This window comes from Anolis carolinensis, chromosome 1 (genome assembly GCF_035594765.1).
Source record: "Anolis carolinensis isolate JA03-04 chromosome 1, rAnoCar3.1.pri, whole genome shotgun sequence".
Classification (NCBI taxonomy): Eukaryota; Metazoa; Chordata; class Lepidosauria; order Squamata; family Dactyloidae; genus Anolis; species Anolis carolinensis.
The window spans coordinates 233166909-233193424 of NC_085841.1; the positions used below are offsets into that span (position 1 = coordinate 233166909).

Here is a 26516-nt window from a genome sequence, read left to right on the forward strand (position 1 = left end):
CAATTTACTTAAGTAGGATATATAGGTCAAATAAAGTGCCCTTGTTTAATCCATCTTTCCATGTCTGGTCATGTTAATCCATGGTTGGTCATCAATATGTAACACATCAATTTTTTGTCATGCTTGGAATGTTACAGGAATATATAGCTAGTATTAGCATACTGTATGCAAATGTATATGGCGTGTAAGCACATACATGCATTGAGTCACACACATATTCACATATTTAGTTTAGAAAGTAGACCTATAAAATACTGTCAGACTTTTTTACTGTAAAAAAGAACAAGAGTTATAATAAAACTCTGGGTAACCTGGAGATTTGCAATGCATTTTAAAGATGGGCAACAACTTAGTATGGTTTATATGCAATTTTATTTTAAGACAACGACCAGATGGTTCTTTACTTCTAGGAAACCGAATGAAATACATAGCAGACATGATATGAAATGTTAGGTCAAAAAAAGAGCAGTTCGTTCTATGTGTGACAGATATAAGAAAGACAAGCATTTAAAAAAAATGCTTGCATAAAATAGTTATTTCTATTAGTCTTAGATGGAAGTAAATAAGAGATACAAACATGAAAAGCACAGTACAAAATATGGTTTGGATATATTGTTGTTCTTATGAGTCTATACTGAAGGCTTACCAATACAGTTCCATGGTAAAGCAGAGAAACTTCAGTAATAATCTTGCGGAATGGGGAAAAGTTAAGTAAATATGATGCTTTGCCTAAATTAACTACTTATATTAGAATTAAAATAAAGAGGATATAATTATCATGTATTTTCTGCAGAACTAGCAATTATCAAGGCACATTCTTTTATAAATGGAAACATTTATTGAACATGCTGTAAAAAGGAAACATCTAGTAAATTGCTAGGATGCATTTGGTCTTTTTGTAAATGCACGGTTTCAGACTATAATAAAATATATGCACAACAGAGTAATGGAAATTCATTCCAAGTAATAAAGCTACACAAACAATACAATAACTAAAACTATAAGCAAATCAGCAAATAAAATTGTTTCCACTAGGTGCCTGCAAACAATATTAACCATGCTTTCTTAATAGAACGCTATCCAAGAGCTGTCCGGAAACATTAATTTCTGAAATAGACCATAGTAACTTACCAACCAACCTGTGAAAGTCAACAGCTCTCTTTTAACTATTTCCTTATTGTCCGCTACCAGGGACTATGCCAGAGAGATATTGTGAATGTTAAGATGAAGCCCCATTAGACAAAGATGTTACTAATACCCTTCGGGATTCCACACTGGCACTGTCTGTTTCTGGAGTTATATTTATACTGGTGCTTCATGAGAGACCTGAATAGCCATGGTTTACACAATGTGATTTCCACCTGTTCTCCCAGGTCTCTGTGATACAATTCAACTCAGTAGCTTTATCTAGGAACCTTAGATTACTTTTTTCCCCTTTCTAAATCAATACCAAACCAAGTCTAAAAAAAATGCTGAAAAGATTACTTGGATCTCCTTAGCTAAAATGAAGCCCTGAAGGTATTTCCCCACAACTGCCAAACTGTTCATCCTCTCAATGCAGTTCAACATTCAAGGGAAGGGTCTCATATACTGACACTAAAATGCAATTTGGAACTGATTTGGGAGGAACTGGTTTTGCTATGTAGGTTAGATTGGCAGGTGTGGATCTGGTTTGGGGCCAGGAATATAGTTACATTAAGGATAGAAGCTGGCCTCTATGGTCTGTGTGGGTTTTTTTTTTTCCCTTTCCTGCAAAGATGCGCATCAGCACTCAGGAAGCAAACAGGCTGGGAGAAAGAAAGTTACTCTTATGAACAGAGGTGATCAATTATCCCTTCCAGGGAGTCGGTTAGCCCCCTGCTTCCCAGCCATGCTCTTGGTCATTTCTTTTTTTTGTAGCTCACATTCTGTATTTTATAATGCTCTTCATCAGAGGCTGCTGTCTACAATGCACTCCTGATTTTGCAGAGCTAATTTCTCCCTGGATCTGGGATACAAAGTGATCTGATGCGGCACATTATAAGGCTTGTTTTGGACTTTCCTGAGACTTTGTTTAATGCACACTACAGCATGCATTTGTGGCACACATTTTCGAGTCAGCTTAGAACTGCATTAAATGATTACTATAGATGAGCTCAAGGTAGATAAACAATGGCATTCCAAGGTTTCTAAAAATTACAGTGGCATTTCATATGTGACTTTCTGTACTTCACCGTAGTTTAATATCAGTGACAAAGGGCAACAATGAAGTGTAATGTTCTGCTTTATTCCACTGAACACATTTTATATTTTGGCCATGAGATTTACAAATCAGAAAGTGATGTACTCTTCACTAGTGTTTTGAGCACATATCCAAGAAAAAGATCAATTGTTTTCAATGACATTTTAAAATTTCTTAAAACTTCTGAAATGTCTCGTAGAATCAATGAAGGTAAGCCTGCAAAGGTCAAAATAAATACTGAACATGAAATTCCTAGGAAGGGTTAAAACCTTACTAGCAATAGCTCAGACTTCCAGTTCACAATATAAATGTAGCTCGATCTTTCTTTTGGAAATACCATTATGCAAAAATATAGGTAACAACTTATTTCTCTTTCTAAATGGTTAATGCTAATTAAAAATGGCCCCATAGAAACTTTTTATGAAAGTGTTAAATGAATACTATACCAATGCTCTACAGGTGATAATACCATGCCAATGCTATAAATGAGCTTATAGTATCAGCATTTAATTATACAAACTCTGAGCTTAGATCTCATACATTGTTTGCAAATATTCTATTTAACTGAATTCATAAATACAGGTAAAGTTGAGATCATAGGTATGTTTACATAGACCTTCTTTCATTCAGTTCAATATGCCTAGAAAGGAAAGAGAAAAATAACCGGATGAGTTCCTATGTGTCAAAACTGACTATGATATTCAGGAATAAAAAATGTTAACATTCGCATTAACAACACTGACCTCATGAAAAACAAAGATCCCAAATATTTTATGGTGCTATCTTTAGTCTTTTAAAATTAAAGATTTAAACAATATTCCAAAGTTATATATGGGTCGGGCTTTAGCACAGCTGGTAAATCACCAGCAGCAATAGATCATTGCCAACCAGAAGGCTGGCAGTTCAAAACCCGAGTTGGAGTGAGCACCCAACCATCAGCCCAGCTCACTGTGCACCTAAGCAGTTCGAAAACAGCTAAACTGTGAGTAGATAAATTAGACACCGCTTAGCGGGGAGGTATTTTTTGGCACTATTAAAAAATGCCAGCGATCAAAAAACAAGGAGGAAATGTTTTGTGATCAAAGGGATTGTCATCATAGCAGATGGAGCAACAGCACCCCCTGTGGCCGGAATTGAACATAACCTCCGGGCGCCAAGTTCCAAAAAAATGCTGATATAGCTTTATCTGTTTGTCTATCATGTATGTCCAATTGCATTGAATATTTGCCGTGTATGTGTGTGTTGTGATCCCTTCGGGGTGAGAAGGGCGAAAGATAAATGCTGTAAATAAAACAAATAAATAATACATATATATTAAGTCAATATTTAGTGTGAGAAAAGAATATGTGAAAAGGACCGGCTCAAGTCAAATTGACTATTTTCTTCTTTTTCTTTCCTTTCTTTTTCTCCATATAAAATGGAGGACAGGTAGGAAGCCTTCAACTATGGAAACTGACTAAGCACTGGAGAAGTGTATCAGAAGAAACATCAGAAACACCACATGACAAGCACTGAATAAGCAAGTTATCAGATAAAAGAAGTAAAAGCCAAAGCTACGTACTGGGTACAACAAAACAGGAAGAAAAAAGGAAAGGAAAAGCAAGTCTTTGTTAGTTTGTTTAGGTCTGTGCCCTCTGCTTAGGAACAAAGAAAGGAGATAACTACAAAGCATGGAATGTGAATCACGTTGCCCCAACAATTCCTGTTTCAGCAATCCAGGTGCCAATTATGTGTATTACCACTACAACACATGAGTTATACTTGGGTAGGTACAAGTGCAGATAAAGATGCTTCTTGCACAGTAGAATCACAGCAAAGTCATAAAATCGTAGAGTAGGAAGAGACTACAAGGTCCAACTCCCTGCCATGCAGGAACACCCTATCAAAGCAGACAATAGAATAAAAAGAAAATTCTATTCCTTCATGTCACTGCAGAAATGCCATTCAGTGGAAAAGTTCACACAGGTATTTCCCTCCCTGTCAACAACTATTGATCATGCCGTTATTAGCAGTTCAAAATTCTGGGGATTGCGATAACCTTAAGACAGCTATAATGTAGTTGAACTTATATCCACTGCTTTTTGAATACAGTTAAGAACATTAGTAAAATAGATTCCACTCATTGTTATGGGCTTAGTAAAGCCAGCTAATCACAATCTTCAAAATGCTGGGAAGGTGGGTTAGGGGAGAAATAATATAAAACCTGGTTCTTCCCTATTAAAAGGTTAGCTAGGGCCAGTTAGAAATTGAGAAATTGTTAGGGTTCTGGACAGATAGCAAAAATTGGAAGCAGATATTGAGCTAATGAGGACCAGATAAGAAGTTAGCTCGATGGGAGGTAGTGGGATGAGTAATAAAGGAAGTATTACTTTGTCTAAAGAAATCACTACATTGTATTTTGTATGGAGCCAACATAATCTTACTTGTATAACTTCTGTGTTATGCTATTGTATAGCTTTCCCTGACTTTTTTAACCTCTGTGACTTAATATATTTTAGTTCTAACTTAATAAGAGAATCGTGTCATGAGCTACCAAACTGAACCCACCAACAAGCATTTCTGCTGATACACTATTGTGATCAAACTGGGATTCAAGTAATAGCTTTAGGGTGGGATCTTAAGTGTAAAAAGCCAGAAATTGTTAGGGTTCGGGACAGATAGCAGACAAGAGCCCAACTGCTGGAACTGTAGGTCAAACATGGAGAAAGACTATCACATCATTTGGTGGGTTATACTGCAGAAGATTCAGATCCATTTACAAAAAAGAATTATTAAAACTGTAGCAAGATGCCATTGCTTCCTGTTTAAGGAAGAGATGGAATTATCTGTTTCCCAAGGGTCTATAAATTTTAGAAAAATACAGTTAGATCACAAGAAGCTATGAACATGTGGAATTGTGCAGAGACTAAACCACTAGATCTTGAAGTAACTGAGAGTGAAAACAATTGAACAAAAACACACAATAGTTTGCAGGTGGGATGGGGTGATTGCCATGTTTGAGCTAGTTCACCTTAAGGAGACACTAAAAGCTGCTCTTTATGTTCAGTTCAGAAAAAAAACCATGTGATACAGATGTTCCTACCAAAACCAAAATAAAGCCAACCTGCTTGGAGAAAGCTAAAACATAAAGAAGCCACATTTTAGTCTTACTCTATGTGTTTCTTATGCACTGCATTTGTTTGTTATGCATCCTGAATCTTTTTTATTATGTCCAATGTTCCGCAACTGTGCACAGAATTTGAACCAAGGGAATGAAGCATGTATTCATCCCTACCTGTCTTCCAGGCAAATTGATGTGATTTTCTGCCTTCCAGACTGGAGGTGTGTAGCAGCAAGAGAGCAAGTACAACCATGAATCTTCTTGTCCGCTGCCATGCCCAATGAGCGCAAAACCAGCTATCCCTTAGAATCATACTTCATGGAGTTCAATCCAGTTCACTCCACTATTCCTATAACAGAATAAAAATTATTTTAAAATAGTGAAGAAAAGTTTTTAAAGAGCATAGTTATCAGTTTAACTTTTCAGATGTCACTTAGATTTTACTAGGAATGTATTATTCTGGTGACCTTAAACTCAAAATTGAAATGGGGTCATGAGAACATCATGAATCACTTCTTACTATTTTTCAAATGATGTTTCATACATTTTCCTACATGGATTGAAATATGTTTGAAAAAATATGTTGAAAATATTCACAAAGAGGAGAAAGATGCCATTTGATGTCTGCTTTGAGGTTTCTTATCCTATCTCACTACATGGACATATAATGTGGAATTGAGGTGATACCTTTATTAAAACAAACTGAAGGCATCTTACAAAGCGAAGAACAGTTAAGCATACAAACAATTTAACCAAAATAGAGTAACTCCCATTCCTGACTGAATACTGTGTTTCCCCGAAAATAAGACAGTGTCTTATATTAATTTTTGCTGCCAAAGATGCGCTAGGTCTTATTTTCAGGGGATGTCTTATTTTTCCATGAAGAAGAATTCACATTTATTATTGAACAAAAAATTAACATTTATTATATACTGTACAGTAGTTGTCATCACAAACCAGCATAACCAGACAAACTGTGAATCCTATCAAGAATTTCTTATTACTACCATTATTTCCATGTACAACAATCTATGTTACTTACATTTACCAATCCTACATACTTTGGTGTTCTTTTTGGCAGGCATGCTTCCAAACAAAACCTTTGCTAGGTCTTACTTTCGGGAGAGGCCTTATATTTAGCAATTCAGCAAAGCCTCTACTAGGTCTTATTTTCAGGGAAACAGGGTATATCACAAGGGAAACAAAACAAAAACATGGTACACAGGGGCTAAATAGGTGCTCCTGAATATTGAGGCATTTTACAGATATAAATTTTTGTCATCTTACTACCCAGTGTACTGATTGTTAATGCTGATACAGCCAATGTGTACCTGATGCACATACTCTAGTTGCCTGCCTCTTCCTTTCTGTGCTTTGATTGAATCTACACCAGGCATGGGCAAACTTCAGTCCTCCAGGTGTTTTGGACCTCAGCTCCCACAATTCCTAACAGCCAGTAAGCTTGCTGGGATTTCTGGGAGTTGAAGTCCAAAACACCTGGAGGGCCAAAGTTTGCTCTAGATTGATCTATACTGTTGAATTAATACAGTTGGCAACACTTTAACTGCCAAGGCTCAATGCTATGTAATCCTGGTATATGTGGTCTGGTGAATCAACAACAGTCTTAGATGGAAAGAACTAAAGCTCTTGTAAAATTACAACCAAAGATTGAGCCATGGCAGTATCAAATTGTATTAATTCTACAGTATAGATGCACCGTCTCTTTATCTGGGTGATGTGTGAACGGTGAACCATGTCTCAAGAAGTATGTTTATGGTCTCTGTAGACATTTTGCCAAGTGGGAAACATGCTGCAGGGTTGTTTGGGCTTCCTGCACTTCCTGTTTTGTGAATTATGCTCCAAAGGGAAGGAGGAAGCAGCACTAAAGGATTCAACCCCCTGCCTATAGATATGCCTGGTGACATGCTCTAGAAGGGCTCTTGGTACTAATACACAGGGATTGGTTCCATAAGCTGGTACATGATGGTCTGTCTTGTGTTCATCACTAGGAATGTATTCATTACTTCTAAGCACAGCATCATTCCTGGCAGAATAACCACTGGTAGTGCTAAGGGACGCCAGAAGCACCCCCAAACCAATGGGATTGGGTGCTGCCACTTTCACATGTTCCCATTGGGTGTTTCTTCTTCCTACGCTTAACATACACAAGATACTGCAGTTGGTCTTCCCGCCAACTGTAGAATAATTTCTGCAGGGATGAATAAATGATAGTCCTCCAGAACTAGGCATTTATCTCAATTTTAAATGTTTTACATTTGCTACTGGTCATTTTTCTCATGTTTATAGTGGAAAGCCTCCTATTTAAGAGCAGGATAAAGCAAATGTAAGTAAAAAGTTTCATTGCAAAAATGCTTGATCACATCATTTTTGTGCTTTTCTTTACAGTTACTAGTTATGAAAATTTGTCTATGTATTTTTATTTTTTAAAATGTATGCATTTTGAAAATACATGAGATGAATGAACCCCAAAGTTTCACTGATGAACAGTCTGGATTTCACTTGCCACCTAAATGAAGCTAGCATTGACTCCAATCAAGGTTCTAAGGAGAGGGAGCTCCATAATTGAAGTGCCACAACTGAGAAATTCCCCTTTTCATGACCCAATACAGCATATTGTCATCACTAATGGGGCACAAAGGAGTTCCCCCTGCAGACCTCAATTGGCAAACAGACATATATTGAAAGAAATATGCCCTCAGGAACCAAGGTCTCATGCTGTTGTAGTTCAAACACATCTAGAGGACAGTTGTTGCCCGTTCTTGAATTGAAGTACAGCACTTCTTGTCTGCTGTCAGGTCAAACATTTGTATCAGAAAAGAAAAACACAGACTTTCAAGATGTTTCATAAAGCTGAAATACAAATGTTAGTATCTCAGGTACCTAAATATTACATGAACAAATCCAGCAGCAACATTGCATTGTTACCCAGAGCAAATGTACAAGTAGAAGATTTCCTGATGTTTTATATATGTTAGGCATTTCTTCAGCCTCCTAGGCATTTATCTCAATTTTTAACATTTTACATTTGCTACTGGTCATTTTTTCATGTTTTATAGCGGCAAGCCTCCTATTTAGGAGCAGGATAAGGCAAATATAAGGAAAAGCTTTCTTTGCACAAAGGCTTAGTCACATCATTTTTGAGCTTTTCTTTAAAGTTACCAGCTATTAAAAGTTTAGTTCCAACCTATTATATTTCTAACCTTATAAAGCAAACTATTGTTGCAATACATAATACACAGTGTGCAGTTCTCGATAATGCAGAGATAAGATGGAAAATACAGTCCAAAGGAGATATATAATTTTTAAACCCTTTTTTAAAAAACAGTGATTTTATTTAAATTATTCTGAAACAGTCTCTATCATGATAAACTTTTGTAATTATATTTATCAGATATAGACTATCCAGAAGAGAAGTGTAATGACATTTTTATCTAACTGCATTCATTCATATACTTTTGCCCCCTAGCAAATGGAAATCATTTAAATGCTATTAAAGCTGCCCTTCCTGGGAAAGGAAAAACATACAAATTACTTGCTTTCGAGTTTATCCATGTAAAAATATAAATATCAATTCAGCTTAATTGAGGGTTTAACACATGCTTTCAAATTAGATATTAATTCTATTATTTATACAGTAGAGTCTCACTTATCCAACATAAATGGTCCGGCAGAACGTTGGATAAGCGAATATGTTGGATAATAAGGAGAGATTAAGAAAAAGCCTATTAAACATCAAAATAGGTTATGATTTTACAAATTACGCACCAAAACATCATGTTATACAACAAATTTGACAGAAAAAGTAGTTCATTACACATTAATGCTATGTAGTAATTACTGTATTTACGAATTTAGCACCAAAATATCACAATGCATTGAAAACATTGACTACAAAAATGCGTTGGATAATCCAGAATGTTGGATAAGTGAGACTCTACTGTACTTACTTCTTACTCCCTTAGAAGTGTAGTTCCAACTCTAATTGGAATTATAAACTTGAGAATCTATCATTTTGAATCTAATTAATTTCGGAAATTACATAGTCTTCAACATTCGTAGATGGGACAGATATAGCAAAACCACATTTAAATGTGGTGAAGATGGCAAATGTTATTAATGAGGGAGAACATATAAGCTAGGAAAAGTTGTTGAAGCTTGTTTTTGCTCTCAAATAATTGAGTGCAATCTATTTTTGCATTTTAAATTCAGTCAGCAGTGATTGAATTAAGTTGATAAAAAGAAGGAAGGTGGAAAGAAAAGAGGAAAAACTGGGATATTTGAAAAACAGCTGAAAAGTGGCACAACAGAGGATTAATCTGAACAGTTGTTAGTTTTAAATGTTTCTAATTTGTTTTAATTGTACATTATTTTCCCTTTTAAAATATATTTTTAATTTTGTATTCTTCTTATGGCATCGAATAGCTGCCGAGATGTACAGCCGCCTTGAGCCCCCTACGGGGTAGAGAAAGACAGGATAGAAATAGCATAAAAAGATAAATAAATAAATGTGGAGCATGAAATTAGGATTGACCATAATGAACGAGCACAAGCCACCCCACAGTCATAACCTGGGAAAGTGCTTATGCTCCCACTGAGCATTACAACATTGGCATTGGTCCGACTTTCATTGTGTATGCCCTGAGCGGAAGTATCACTGGGGAGAAATTGAAGGATGCGCCTTACTTCTATCATCCTTCTGCCTGTTCTTGCATACACCAAATATCTTTGACTGTGTGGTAGCAAAATAGATTGGCCAAGGAGAATGATCTTGGCATGTCACTCAAGCAAGTTGTGAAGTACAGCTATGGCTCCTAATGTCCTGTCCTCTTATCTAGGAGCCTCTAGGAGACAGGACAGAATTTTCACCTACTTTCAAGAACACCAAGAAGCTTATCTCAACCAGGCAGCCACTCCTAGCTCAGCATTTGTGGTATGCAATGGTTCTGCTTCCTCCTCTCCCGTATGGGAGGAGCTGGCTAACTCAGACTGTGTTGGTACATGTGAGATCTGGAACTTCTGAAGAGCACAACGTACCAATTTTGCAGACCTTAAAGAAAGGCCAAAAGTTGGCATCATGTGATGTCACTACCTTGAAGAATTTTCACCTATTGCACAAAAAGATCAGCCTGAAAGAACACCTGTATATGATGGAATGAAAGTCTATTTTCCCCATTAAGTCGAGTAAAACAGACAAGGGTATAAGATCAATTTAACAAAGGCAGGTTTTGGGGGAATTTGTGGCATGGTCCATATGATTCCATCCTTAACTACTGGGACAGAAGGGAGAAATAATGTTGTTTGTTTAGATAGAGCAATGAAGGAAATGTAGGGGGCAAAGGCGGAACTGGTGAGCTCCTGGATGCGCCATTATAATGCAGTTGAGTATGATGAAATGTGTTGATGAAAGGAACTTGTTGGATGATTATTTCATTTTCATTAATTAGATTTAAATCCTGATTCTCTCTCAGGGTGGTTCTACACAGTAGATGTTGGGTACAAAGATATGCTGATTGTAGATCGATCCGAACCCCAATTTTTTTTTCTTCCATCATCTAGCAGGAAGCATTGATGGACAGTAGCATGTCTGATCATGACTGGAACTAAAGCAAAGCGGGTTACAGCAACTAAGTGCGGAAAGCAGACATTCTCATGGGAACACAGTGGTTTCCTCTTGGGGGGAAGCTGAGTTTCCATTTTTTTTCAAATGCATCAAGAACTAGCCCTGTCCTGATGAGCACTCTACATTTTTCTGTCTCAAATCCAACTTTGCATGGGATATAAAGTGATCAGCTTCAGAGGATTTTATGGCTTATTCCAGTATTTACAACAAGCTTTTTAATATGCTGTTTCTGTCAGGGTATTGTGTATTGTGAAATGTTAAAATCAATCTGGATACAGCAATTATGGAGTTAATGAGAGTCTGCTATGATTGATGTATCACAGGACCAATGGGGTCAAGTGTGTTTTGACCGGGACTTACTATCTTGGTTCCTGTGGAATGCAGGGGAGTTAGTTTCCTGTGTAGAACGGAGAACAGCGATGAGCAATGAGCAGCGTGTGTGTGCATGGGTGCTTTCAGCAAGCACTCATGGAGGAAAGGATTGAATTGACTCTATTTGTATATAGATCATGTAAATAAAGTTTAATCAACAGTTGGACTTCGTCTGCTGGAGTGAGTTTATCCAGTGCTGTTTTCCACACGGGGAAACAGTCTGGAGAGAAGGAGGTGAACCGGGATGGTGAATTTTTGGATTTCAACTCTGCTACCCCTCATCCCCGCTGACAGTTTCAGGCTGGATGCATACTGTAGCATGCATTGGGTGTGTATGTTTTGTAGACACTCTGACATCAAGATGGCCTTGAACTTCATTGTAATGCCTGTGTGGATCTGCCCTTAGTGAACTCAAGCCAACATACATGGTTACCCTCCTCCTCACCTTATCTCAATTGATGCACCCAGACTTCTGGATTCAATAGAGATAGCTCCTTCAAAGGTTAAAATATGGTCAGGTAAGGATAGAAGCAGGCAGTATTCCCAGATCTGGGAAAGACCTGGATGACCCATAACGGGACAACTCCTGCTTCACTTGAGTCTGCAAAACATGTTACATCCTGTTGATGAGCATAATATATGGCAATGTGCTAGTCTTTTTCTCATCGGGACACAGCTCCAAATGACATTGGAAATAACAGCTGGAGGGAGATGATGAACTTCCTCCATAAAAAGGCATTGTAACTTATTGATCAGCACATAAGCACTGTAGTCTGGAAATATGTCTATAACAGAGATGTTGGTATTAATAACAAAATGTGTGTGTGTGGCAGTGGGATTATTTTGATAGGAAATATAATTTAAAACTCATTCAAATAAACTGGGGTGGGTTATCATGCAGCTTTTCAATGTTGTTACATTACAATTCCTATCGTCCCTGGAAAGAATTTTCTCTGTATGTATGGATGTCTGAGGTTGTTGTTCCTCATTCTCATCTCCCCATAATTTCTGAAAAAATCTGCAAAACCAAACAGGCCAGCTGCTCTCCCTGACACGAGCAGAAAGATTATATCTCCTCAGAAGAAGGAATAAATTACACTAGCTAAAGCGAAATTCTCATATCTCATATACCAGGCGAACTACTTTGGATTCACTAGTTTGCACCAGAGTAACATGGCACAATCCAAATCAGTCACTCAATTTTCAAACACAACATAAAACATTAACAATCTTGTGAAGAAATGTTTCTTTAAAAATTGCATAGACATTATATGCCAATCTACGGCATCATGAATAAATTGCATTATAAAGGCATCCAACATTCCCATTAGCATTATTCCATGTGTATTTCAAGCTTCCAAATGTGTTAGCATAGTTGATGAAGAAGAAGGGGAAACCCTGTGTGTATTTCTCCATTCAGTAGTCAGCAGTTTTTATGCATATACTGAACAAAGAAAATCCACAAGCGACTCAAATGCAATCAGGTAGCGTACCCTGCAATTTCTAATCCAAGTTACAATGTTCCTTCCTTGCATCCAAGCTATTGATTCCCCTGCTTTTTCAGATGATAATCATTAAGAATAAATGAAAGTTTTAAGAAAAAGGTGAAACGGGGTAATATGTTAGTCCTCTGAAAAAAATGAGAACTATTAGTATATTCCCTTAACATTTTCTTGGCTGTGGACTTATTAAAGAACAAAAAAGTGTTTTTGTTTGTGAAGGGCTGAAACTATGACCAGGGAGGAAGAAAAATATGCAAGTGATATCTGTGGGAAGGGAACAAGGGCCTGCTTTCCAGTCCCTTTATCCCAGGTTTCAAAATAGATGTTTACTAGAATTTGCTCAGGTAAAAAATAATCTCCCTGTTAGGGAGGGTGGGAGGAACCTGTATGAGGTTTTTTTGTTTGTATACACATATACAGATACATATACTTCAAGTTAATAATATATATGTATGATGTAAAGAAGCCCCCAATAGCGCACTGGGTTAAACCACTGAGTTGCTGAACTTGCTGACTGAAAGGTCAACGGGTCAAATCCAGGGAGTGGGGGGGGGGAGCGACTGGAAATAATGGACAGAGCCCTGTTGGATCATTACAAAGGCATAACCTAGAACAGTAGTTCTCAACCTGTGGATCCCCAGATGTTTTGGCCTTCAACTCCCAGAAATCCTAACAGCTGGTAAACTGGCTTGGATTTCTGGGAGTTCTAGACCAAAACACCTGGGGACCCAAAGACTGAACCAATGACCTAGAGGTATTCACTAACGACTGTTTCATATTTATAATCCCTACAAAGCTATTCATTTAGGGCCTCATCACAAAGGCCAGGGAAAGTGGGCATCATGGTGAAAGGAGAGGGACTTCTCAGCAACACTTTCCCCATTGCCATCGTCCTCCCAGAAAGGATCTGAGCTTGCTCCAATGGAAGGGAAGCCTCCATGTTGTGGGGGAAGCCTCTGGTGATGCTTTCACCCAGTTGGGCATGGGGCCACCACCACAAGTCATACGATGTCATGTGATGGCTAGCATGGGTCTCCATCCAGAAGCCAGGATGAAAGCATCCTAGGACACTAAATTCATCAGATGAGGTCCTTAATGCAGTGGTGTCCAATCTTTGGTCCTCCAGATGTATGGGACTCCCTGAAGTCCTGACTAGTTTCTCCAATAATCAAGAATTCTGGGAGCCAAAGACCAAAACACCTGGAGGACCAAAGGTTGGACACCACTGATTTAGAAGATACCTAGTCACTGAGAAAGTCCCCCAAACTCCATTTAAAGAGCAGCAGCCATTGCAATCAGCAAGGGTCTGTTCCCTGTCCATCAGGAAGCAGCTGATTGTCAGCCCTACTCCCCTTATGAAAGTGGTTCCCAGTATGATGGAGGAACGTAACAGAGCCTTGCTTCTACTTATCACAATACAGCTTGGTCATGGTAGAATGTGGGAAATAGGGAAACAGGGCCCACTTAAATGCAATTTGGTGAGTGGGGATTGTGTTGGACTAGAATTCATTGCCTAGCACCACATTTGTGTCTCCCCAACAGGATTCATTCAGATCAATGCTCGGCTGCGAAGACCAGACATGATTTGTAGGACCCTAAAAATAGATGAAACATAAGCATAGATTTCATCTGCATCATTTCATTTGGCCCATGTTTAATTTAAATAGTATGCTCTCCCTCCTCCCATTCTGTCCCATCCTGCCTCTGCTGGCTTACACACTATTTGTTTGGAAAAACTAAAGTCTAAGCAACATGTCAGTGAGGTGGGGAGAGTTCATTTACTGAACAAATAAACTGCTTTACAGCCAAAAGACCTGATGCCTGCAAATCGGACAAACGCTTCACCTTATCACCATGGCACATCTTCAAAAAAAACCTCTTAAAGATCACAGTACATAAAGAAAATACCATTGTTATATTGGCTCTCAAAATATATCTTTAACTTTATCGACATAATTGGAAGGCCAAAAAAAAGAGAGGAAAAGAGAATGGGAGAAAGAATGTAAACCACAAATTTCCTACTTGTCTACCACAAACTTTTGATTTTCAATGTACGACCTGGAAATTTAATGAAGGAAGCTTTGCATTTAGAAGTTTAATTATGAACTCAGTTAAGTGGATTATAATGAAAGATATCTCTAGCAAGGGAGACCAAACAGATGCATTATGAATACATTAAGGAAAACACCAGAGAATGAAGTTTCCATCAGCAAAAAGGATTTTAATTAAAAGTATCATAGAATGGAACTCTTCTGTGTGGTGATATTACTCTTATATTCTATTCATCATTAGGTACTATGAGCACAAGGCAAGGAAACTACTCCCAGGTTTGGAAAGTAATTTCTCAAAGCATTATACTGTTCTGATACATTTCTTCATGGCCTAGATGAATGGGTCATTCACACAGAAGATGCAAGCAAAAGCAAGTCTATTTCATCTGTATGCAAATGGACAGCATTACACATCTGGCCAGATGCCTGAAAGGTCTCTGTAATGGAGCTATTTCTCAGAAGACGGCTACGGATTCCTTACACTTCAGAAAACTGACAGATCACATGCAATGGGAAATACTGAGGAGTTATGAAGATCAGACAAGCTACTGTCATAAATAACAGCTTCTCAAATGATGCATCTTCAGAGTAAATAAAGTGTTACATAAAATGACTTTATTTTACAATTGTTTATTAAATGTATCATTTTTATCATAGCTCTCTTTTATAAAATCATCTTGCTCCAGTCAAGAGAAGTCCACTTCTTATTTATAAATAAAATGACATATTGTTAAACAATATGCCAGGTCCAACTAAAACAGAGCTACCAAAATTCAGACATATCACCCAGCAATTAATTCAATGGACCTAATGTAGAGGAATGCAGCAACTGGATTTAGGCCATTATCATTCTTGGTTCTTAGCTGGACTACCATCACACACTCTGCTTTTATCTTCCTTTAAAGATGGTTCAGACACTTCAGTTTCTAAATACCACAGATGTCCAGTTGCTTGCATCCTCATTACATATATTACCATAGTGCAATGACTAGAGAATTCTGGGAGTTTTAGCCAAGAAAGAGATTTCCAAATTGACAGAAAATACTTTTTGACTTCAGAAATAAAATCAGCAAGCTTCTTCAAAAATTGTGAGATTCTTATGATGGGAATGAAAGGAAACAAGCCTTAGGGTGCCTCTACACTGTAGAATTAATGCAGTTCGACACCCTGTAACTGCCATGGCTCAATGCCATGGAGTCATGGAGCTGTCGTTTTGCAAGGTACAGTGGAACCTCGTCTGAAAAGCATCCCAACTTAAGAGCATTTTGAGTTAAGAGCTGTTGCTTGGCCTGAGTTTTATTTTGACATAAGAGCAGCATTTTGAGTTAAGAGCTAGTTTCAGAGGGAGTGCTGGCATGAGAGTACAGGGCTTTGGGGCTTCAAGGGAGCAGCCTCCGTACCCTGTGCTCTTGTCCACTTTGAGATACTGTTGTCTTCTGTGCTCTTGTCTACTTTGAGGAACTTTGAGTTAGTTGATTTTGTGTTGTTTTTCTTCTTGATATGTTTAACTTCATTAAGAGAGAGGGGGGAGAGAGGGAGAGAGACCAAGAGAGGGAGGGAGGTTGGAATGAGTACAGTCTGAAGAAAATTATACTTCTGCCTCTTCACTTTATGCTTCCTTAACACAACTTCATGCTTTTACCATTTAAAGTTGATCTTTCTTTTTTTCCCATGTGAATGTGCATTTATACATTATTTTAAAACATGTAACAAAAAGAGGGGTTTGGAGGTGAACAGATTAATAACATTTTCTTGCATTTCAATGGGAGAATTCACTTTGATATAAAAGATTTTTGAATTACGAGCTTAGTCATGGAACAAATCAAATTCTTAAGTCAAGGTATCACTGTATGTACAGCAGCATTCTCTGCCAAAGACTGTTGGTGTCTCACCAAACTACAACTCCCAGGATCCCATGGCATTGAGCCATGGCAGTTAAAGTGGTTCAAACTGCATTCATTCTACTGTGTAGGTGCATACTCAGTCTGCATGTAGACCTTTCCCTGATTTTAAGACTGTGTGCAGAATGCTTTTTAAAAATTGGTTAGATGTCTATAGCACTCCAGATATAACCAGAACGCAACCTCCTGATGATCCTGAGAATTGGAACCCCCGAAACAACCGAGACACTGTCAATTGCTTATGAAAAAATGGCATACAAATATATTAAGATGAAATTTTATTAAGTTGTTTAACATTCTATCTTTCTTCCAACACCAAACACAAGGCAACTAAAATGATGCACAGTACAAAAGTGCAAAGCAACTAAATGTATTCAGTCCCATTAAAAACACTGAAACAATTTAAATGCACAATAATGAAGATAAAAATGAAGCTACTATTAGCCAGAAACAGCATAGATCTGACAAAACTGTGCCAACTCTTATCAATACAAGCATCCAGTCCACATCCTCAGGTAGCACAAATCCAGTAACACAGGGCTTAAAAAATAACCATTGCTCTTGACCTGATGCAAATTCCAAGCACCAGAACCAATTTTATATTCCCACCCAGGCAAATCTACATCATGGAGAGCCAATAGTGGGTGAAAGGACTGAAAATTGAGTGGAATTACCTACAGTGATATAAGATCTGACTGACAGGTGGCCATATTGCCAAGCATGCTCTATTGCCCCCAGGTTCTAAATGAATTGGAGGCTCCAGGTGGATGCAAAAGCAGTAACAACCAGTAAAAGGGACACTTTGTATTGTGAGAGCTCTTGCTTCTTTGTAGTAGTCTGGAAGAACCCTTAATCTGTAAAGTGGCATACAAATTCTTCACAGGAGGTTGTCTAGTGGAATTGCATCCTGTTGTTGTAGGGCAAAGTGAAAAGGTCCCCTGATCACATGAAACATCATCACTATTTTTTCATACACATTGGTGGCTGAGGAATAAGATTTCTTCACTGAACCATCATCATGGTGGAGGCTTTCTAGTGATCCCTTCCCTCTGTTGAGTCAGCCCTGTTCAAATTTTCTGACTTAATTCTCGGGTTCTCATCCCATTCATTTCCATCTAGATAAGTGGTTCTCAACCTGCGGGTCCCCAGATGTTTTGGCCTTCAACTCCCAGAAATCCTAATAGCTGGTAAACTAGCTGAGATTTCTGGGAGTTGTAGGTCAAAACACCTGGGATCCACAGGTTGAGAACCATAAACTTCCTGGGGTGGATAATTTTAATTTGTCCTCATCTGTGCAAAATTGTTATGTTAACAACTGAACAACAGAAAATTCCTGAATATCTAGATCAACATCATCCCACCTAGAAGAGAAAAGGTGTATCCTGCATGATAGCCAGGACCACTTATCATTTGGGAGAAACCTATGAAGTTACTCTCAATGGAGCATGAATGTTGAAATACTCCAACTCAACCTGCTCACCATTGCTGTGATAAGCTCCATCTGCTCAGGAAAACCAACCTTTGAGCAGTAAAATGGGCAGTACATCAAACAAATATCTATTCTGTCACAGCTGTCATCTTTATAGGAAGGCATGCTTAAGGCATTCATTTAGAAAGTGTGTTTTGTGTACAACAACATACTGACACTATCATGTTGAGTGTATAGCCAAGCCCAAGTATAGCTTTTGCTATACATTTGACATCTTCCACTCGCTACATACTGTTAAAGCAGCATCAAAGTAAAAACACTTGCACACAATAGTGACCTCCTTCTTACCAAGCTGGTAAGCTTACTATGCTGCGGTTCCTCCAAAGAAAACTTCTGCAGCACCATTCCCTGGTAAGGGCAATTATCTCTTCAGTTTGTAGGTGACCAGAGTTCACGTTCTATCATCACTGGCCCTATCCTTTTTGACCTTCCCTGCTGTCATTCCCATTATAGTTCAATTAACAGAGGAGTCCTGCAGTGGCTTGATGAGCATCTGCTGGCAATACCTGGCAATAATTCAATAAGAACGCACCATAGGAAGAAATAATGAGAAGTCAACTCAGTTGTTCCTTTTCCCCTTGAGAATGCAGAGCAGCTTGGCTGATGGGAAAGAGCACGACCTACAGAATATTATCTGCTCACCACACATTTCAGATTTTAAAGCATGCCGTTACTACCCTCCAGACAAGAATATTTTTGTTTATTCTCCCTGCATAAAAAGTCAAAACATTTCTAATCTTTTTATTGTTATTTTTTTATTTTTTAGGATAAGCATGGTCGATGTGTATGCTTTGTGAAGAGAAACAAATACTATTCTTAAGTGTTGTATAAAACGAAAGGAGCTGAATAACTTTCTTCGAGGGATATTCTCATCTTGCCTATTATACGCAAAAAGAGCACACAGTAAAAACCTAGTTGCTGTGTATAAGGAATTCTTATAATGGTCAGATTTGTTCAAAACTAAAAAATACTAATACTAATACTAAATCAATGAGTTTGTTTGTTTCTTTGTTTAATTTACATCCTGCCACCACACTGAAATATAAATCCTGCCTTTAGTATAAAGTTTTGCAAGCATTTGACTAATCTGGAGTTAACTGGATCAGTTCCTGAGTAATTATTCTGTACATTAATAAACCTTTGAAAGCAGACTGATGATGTTTTCATAATTTAGTGATGTGGTAAAAAGTATTAACTGGAGATGAAATTCTAAAGTCCATTAAAATCATTTAAAACGAGGAGTACATTCTTTACTTCAATTTGATTTAACCATGTAACAATAGAAGTCCTAATCAATTCTATAATTGTATTTTAATATTTATAAGAAATACTCATTTTGGTTCTAAGAGACAGTTTTTTTTTCTTATTTAAATTAGTCTATCATCACATCTAGACATATAGTTTCCAATTCCAATTTCAGATCTGATAATGAATATATGATTCCCAGATGCAAAACTGTACAATAATGACATTGGTATTATGAAGAATATTTAACCACAACTTTTACCCAAAGATGAGTCTGGAATAAGCTCACATCTGAGAGCTCACAGGAAATTAATTACACAAGTACAAATCAAACCAAGGTCTAAATCCTGGTTACCTTCTTATTGCTTTAAGAAAAGGTTATTGGTCATCAAGGTCTTCTTTGTCAGCCTATTTCTTTTTTACCGGTAGTAAGCAATATATTCACAAATTATGCCATATAGGAATGGAAACAAGCTCAAGATGACATTTTCTTCCTCTCTTCTGGAACAGCTGCAAAAAAGACTAGGAACTTTGAACTAAATGTTGTTAATTTTGGTAAGTGTGGCTTCCAAACATTACGTTTCCTCTTAGCTATGTTTAGTTTGAAACAAGCCGCATTTGTAATACTGTACATGGTTTCATGTTGTTTTGTCTCAGATAGTGCTTAACACTCTGCTTGCTGGTGTGTTGATCAAAAGGCCTGTTCATGAAACCAGAAGTCGAGACTCCTTAAGTCTTCCTCATAATTGTGCCAGAAGAGAAGTAGGAGGGGACTAGTAGCCATTCCAACCATGCCCATGCTCGTTCCCATCAAAATAAAGCACGACTTCTTAGGGTTATTTGAAATAAACTACAAGTCAGCTCTCCACAAGTGGATGTTTGACTTTTGCAGATTTCATTAGTCAAGGATTTGATTAAAATGTTTTCTCTGGGACTCTCTAGGGCCCCAGTGCAATTTTATGGTCAACTACAGTCAGAAACAGATCATAGGGTCACATTGGAAACCCTTTAGGAAAGGTTCTAATGAAAACACCTGTTTAGAATTCTATGTTCAATTTACCCCAGATGTTGACCATAATGTCACCCTAGAGCAGCGGTTTTCAAAGTGTGCTCCGTGGAGCCCTTGGGGATCCATGAAGCATACTGAGAGACTCCCCCTCGCCCTCCAAGCTTCCCCTCCTTTTTCCTGCTCCTCCTCCTCCCTCATGCCCAAAAGCCTTTTATCCTTGGCCCCCTTGCTGCCAAAAGCCTTTTTTCCTTACCTCTCTCACTGCCCAACTCCTTTCCCCCACTGCCTTCCTTGCCTTAAAAACCCCATTTCCCACTCTTCAGGGGGTGCTTTCATTGTGCTTTTCCTCCGTGGCAGAAAGGGGTTGGACTGGATGGCCCCTGGGGTCTTCCTCTGAAATGTTGTTAAGTTTATGTTGGTCAAAAAGTTTGTCTATGCCTTATATATACACATTATAAATATATAACATAATATATAAACACTTATTGGGGCTCCACAAGAAACTTTGCTTCAAAAAATGTTCTGCAGCTGAAAAAGTTTGAGAACCCTTCCCTATAGATTCCTATAAAGGTGTTCTCTCAGGGGGGAAAAATAGCAAGTTTTTTTACTTGTAATTTTTCACTTTTGCAGGATTCGTGTTTTCCTAATGTCAAGACTCAGGCTACAGAGCACCAATAACCATGCGCAGAGGCCGGATTCTATCTAATATCTTTATTAAAGAAATATATAAAGTCAATAAAAACAAGTGAAGAATATAGTCCAGAAGTAGACCTTTCAGGAAAGGTCAAATATAGTCCAGGAAAACAATGTCCAATATGTGATATTAGAGTCCAAAGTTATAATCCACTTGACCGAAACACACACTATTTGGCAAGCAATAGTGTGGGGAACTGTCCATAGTCTTTCGAGGCTTAAGGTAAATCCGAAGGAAACTGGAAAACAAGGCTTGAAACTAGGAAGCAAGGTCCGTGTTAAAACGCAAGGCAAGGCAAGACTTGAAACTTGGCAAGATCAAACTTGAAACAAGGCAAACATGAAACAAGAACTGAGTCCATAGAAGTCCGTGAAACAAGGCAAGGCTGGAAACTTGATCCGGGAAACAGGGAACTGGAGTACAAAGTCTACACACGATCTCACTCCTCAAGCTGACGAATTGACTCCGCAAGGTTTCCTTCGCGGCAAAACACCTAAATAGGGTCTCGTTTCCCGCCAGAAGAGCACTTTCCCTGGAGAACTAGAAGTGAAACCCAACTCTGTCCAGATGCATGACTCCTTAGAATTTCCCAAGGGAAGCAGAGCTAATCAGCTAATTGTTTGGCTGCGATTCTGGCGCTCCGGCGATTTGCCTCCCTAGCTCCTCTATCTCTATTATAATTGTCCTTTCGAGAAAACGGGGGAGAATTCTGCCCAAGGCTTGTTTGGCTGACTTCTTGAGGGCAAACATCCTCTAGGTGCAGGGGCTCCGTTTCTGGCTGAAACGGTGGAAATCCCATGTTTTCCTCCTCGTCTGCCACAATAGTACTAGGAACAGGACTACAAGGCCCATGAGACATCACACTATCCCCCTCCTCAAGGCCCCTCTCCAACATGGGCCCTCTCCGCAGGGCGCGGGGCCGCGGCTTGGCAGGATAGGCCTGATGGAAGCAGCGGACTAAGTCGGGGGCATGAACTGTGGAAGCGTCTTCCCAAGAGCGTTCTTCGGGGCCAAAACCCACCCAGTCAATGAGATACTGAAGGCGGCGGCGATGAAAGCGAGAATCCAAAATGTCCTGAACCTCGAATTCCTCCTCCCCGTCCACCAAAACAGGGGTGGGGGCCGGCCGGTTCACATCAGGGCGTACACCATCCACCGGAAGGAGCAGGGAACGATGAAACACCGGATGAATGCGCATGGAGCGCAGAAGTTGGAGTTTGAAAGTCACGGGGTTAAGTTGCGCCACCACTGGGTAGGGACCAATGAAACGGGCATCTAGCTTTCGGCAGGGACGGTGGGAGGGCAAAAGGCGAGTGGACAAGAGAACCCGATCTCCTACCTTGATCTCGGGGCCCGGCTGGCGATGAGCGTCAGCGTGGCGTTTATAGTCCTCCTTGGCTTGGTCCAGTTGCTGGTGCAAGAGTTCTTGCACTGCTGTGAGTTCCTGCAGCCAGTCCTCCGCTGCGGGGACTTCTGAGGTTTTAATGACAGAAGGAAAGAAACGTGGATGGAAACCGTAGTTTACAAAGAACGGGGTTTCCTTAGTTGAAGCCTAGACACCGTTGTTGTAGGCAAACTCTGACAGAGGTAATAGGGAAGCCCAATTGTCCTGTTGATAGTTTACATAACAGCGAAGGTATTGTTCCAAAGTGGCATTGGTGCGCTCCGTTTGCCCATCCGTTTGGGGATGGTGAGCTGAAGATAAACGAGAGTCTATGCCCAATAGTTGTTGCAGTGCCTTCCGGAACCGAGAGGTGAATTGAGATCCACGGTCAGTGACCAAACTCTTGGGCAACCCATGTAGGCGGAAGATATGTTGAAGGAATAAATCTGCAGTCTCTTTGGCCGTGAGAAGGCCATCACAGGGAACAAAATGGGCCAATTTGGTAAAAAGGTCCACCACTACTCGAATCGTGGTGAATCCAAGGGAGGGTGGTAAGTCAGTGATAAAATCCGCGGAAATTGTCTCCCATGGACGAGAGTGAGTGGGAAGGGGATGAAGTAGCCCTGAGGGCTTCTCCCTTCACGTCTTGGAGCGCTGACATACAGGGCAGGTATTGACATATTTCTCCACATCCTTGCGGATCTTGGGCCACCAGAAGTCTCGCAGGATCAAGTGCATGGTTTTAAATAGTCCGAAATGCCCCGCTGGCTTGCTGTCATGACACAGACGAAGTGCCTTTTCTCTGCCGGGGCCCGGAGGGATGTAAACGTGGTTCCTGTAGCATAGCAGGCCGTCTTTAAGTGAGAATGGGAAACGTAGTCCTTGGCGAATCTGTTCTTGAGCCCAGGCATCTGTCTGTTGACTGGCTCTAATTTCTTGAGAGCAAAGGGATTCTGGGTTAGAGGGAGTTGATTCAGTTGGAGTGGATTAGGTGTTTCCCACTGTGAGCGTGGCAAAGTTTTCGGGCTGCAGCAATCGGGACTCTGAGGTCTCTCTGCGCCCTGCAGCATACTCCGGTTTCCATGATAGAGCATCTGCTTGCTTGGTCTGAGCCGGGGTCACATAATGGATCTGGAAGTCAAAACATTCAAAGAACAAAGCCCAGCGCTGCTGCCTTTGATTTAGCTTTCGTGCAGTTCTTAGATGTTCCAAATTACGATGGTCAGTATGAACCTCAATGGGAAATTTGGCCCCTTCCAACCAATGTCTCCAATTTTCAAAAGCTGCCTTTATGACCAAAAGTTCTTTCTCCCAAATAGTGTAATTTCTCTCTGGGGCTGTTAGTTGACGGGAGTAATAGGCACAAGGATGAAGATGCTCTCCCACTGGTTGCATGAGTATAGCCCCAATTGCCACATCAGAGGCGTCAGCCTGCACAACAAAAGGGGTTTTAGGATCAGGGTGCTGAAGAATTGGCTGGGTCGTGAATAACTTCTTTAGCTGCTGGAACCCTTTCTCTGCTTGCTCTGTCCAGCGGAAAGGCTGTTTCCCACGGATGCAGCAGGTGCTTGGGTCAGACCAGCGAGCAAAGTCTGGGATGAATTTGCGGTAGTAGTTTGCGAACCCGAAGAAGCGCTGCACTTCCTTCTTGTTGGTTGGCGCCCGCCATTCCAATACTGCTGAGACCTTTGCCGGGTCCATGGAGAGCCCTAGTGGCGAGACGCGGTACCCCAGGAAGTCTACTTCTTGCAGATCAAAGGCGCATTTTTCTAATTTGGCATATAGTCCATGATCCCGCAATCGTAGCACCATTCTGACGTGTTTCTCGTGCTCCGATTGTGATCTAGAAAACACCAAAAAATCGTCCAAGTATATGATCAAGAACCGATCTAGATAATCCTGGAAGATATCGTTGACAAAATGCTGGAATGTTGCGGGAGCTCCGGATAAACCGTAATTCATGACTAGGGACTCGAATAATCCGAATTTAGTCTGGAAGGCGGTTTTCCATTCGTCCCCTTCTCTGATGCGAACTAGATTGTAAGCCCCCTGGAGATCCAGCTTGGTGTAAACCTTGGCCCCTTGAAGCCGGTCTAATAGGTCCGAGATCAAAGGCAGGGGGTAGCGGTTCCGCTTCGTGATATTGTTCAATGCTCTATAGTCCACAACCAAGCGTAGGTCCCCTGACTTCTTTTTCACAAACATCACTGGGGAAGCAGCTGGGGATTGAGAGGGTCTGATGAATCCCTTGCGAAGGTTTGACTCTATAAACTCCCTGAGAGCTTCTTGCTCTGGTTCAGTCAGGAAGTAGAGGTGTCCTCGCGGAATCGGGGGCCCCTCCACCAAATCAATGGCACAGTCGTAGGGTCTATGTGGGGGTAGTTTCTCGGCTTCCTTTTCATTGAAAACGTCCCAAAAGTCCGAATATTTCTTGGGCAAGATGATGATGGGCTCAGCGTCTGTGGCATGGCAGACCTTGGCTACTAGACAATGGTTTTGGCAATATCTTGAGGCAAACTGTAGTTCTCTGTTGGACCAGGAGATGTTTGGGTCGTGGAGCGTCAGCCATGGAATCCCCAAAATCACAGGGAAGTGGGGAACCTCGGTAACGAAGAAGGAAATTTCTTCCATGTGTTCCCTTATCCACATCCTGGTGGGTTCAGTCCATTGGCTTACTGGGCCCGTCTTTAGGGGACGACCATCTATGGCTTGCACCACCCAGGCATTCTTGAAATCGTGATATTGTAATCCCAGAGAGTCGGCATACTCTCTATCGATGAAATTGTTTGTTGCCCCTGAGTCTATCATGGCATGGATCATGACGGGTCCCTTTTTCACCGACCACAGCGTGATCACCAGGAGAAATAGGACCCCGGTTTGCGGCTCTTGAGCAGGGTTTTTGACCGGGTTGTCGAGCCCCTCTACGCCTGGTTGCTGGCTTCCCCCACCGGCTTAATTCCAGTCGCCGCGGCCACTTCCGCCTCCGCGGAGGATGCCGCCGCCAGGCGGGTGGTGGGCTTTCCCTTGGCTGGGCATCCTTTGGCGAAGTGCCCCCCCATTCCCGCAGTACCAACAGAGGTTTAAACGTTGGCGGCGGGCCTTTTCGGCAACATCTAGTCTGGGGCGCACATTGCACAACTGCTTCGGCTCCTCCTCGCTTCCCCTGGGGTTTGGGGCTGGTGGTGGGGGTCTCCACACTGGACGTGGCTGAATACTGGCGGAAGCGGGAGGCTTCACTCCGGCTCTTCCACTCTGGCCTCGGAGCCACTGTTTTTTGTTGGCAAGTAGGACTTCGGCTCGTAAACAATGATTGATAAGTCTCTCAAGAGAATTTGGAGGATCCACCTTAGAGATTTCTTCCTGCATCTCGATGTTGAGACCCTCACGAAACTGTCCTCTGAGAGCTATATCGTTCCAGCCGGTGTTCTGAGCCAACACCCGGAACTCGGCTATGTACTGGGACAATGGCCTGTCCCCTTGGAAAAGACGCCGGAGTTTATGACCGGCCGCCTCCTCATTGTCCTCGATCCCCCATGTCGCCTTAAGGTGATTCAGGAAGTTTTGCGCGGAACGTAGGTGCATGGAACCCGCATCAAATAGCGCCGTCGCCAAATTGGCCGCAGGCCCATCTAGGAGACTGTAAATCCACGCCACCTTGACTTCTTCTTGGGGGAACTCGGCTTGGCGGGCTTCTATGTACGCCTGGCACTGGCGACGGAAAACATGAACCTTGGAGGCTTCTCCAGAGAACTTGGTTGGAAGCGCTAGGGCAGGGAGCCGAACACCGCGTTCCTTCAAGCCCCGTATTTCTCCCTCCTGCGTACGGAGTGTATCACAGATTCTGTCGAATTCGTCCTTGGAAATGGTGTAGCTGAGTGGTTGGGCTTCCGCCCCGGTTCCTGGTGTG

The 26516-nt window shown here is 40.6% G+C and overlaps 1 protein-coding gene across 1 annotated transcript in view; it reads right to left on the reverse strand.

Annotated features, from left to right (window-relative positions):
• thsd7b (thrombospondin type 1 domain containing 7B) overlaps window positions 1-26516 on the reverse strand; it is a 629413-nt gene that overhangs the window by 501322 nt on the left and 101575 nt on the right. The window contains exon 2 of the mRNA XM_062966810.1: window positions 5496-5670. Coding sequence (XP_062822880.1) covers window positions 5496-5634 — 139 coding nt within the window. The 5' untranslated portion in view covers window positions 5635-5670. The remainder of the gene's footprint in view (window positions 1-5495; window positions 5671-26516) is intronic.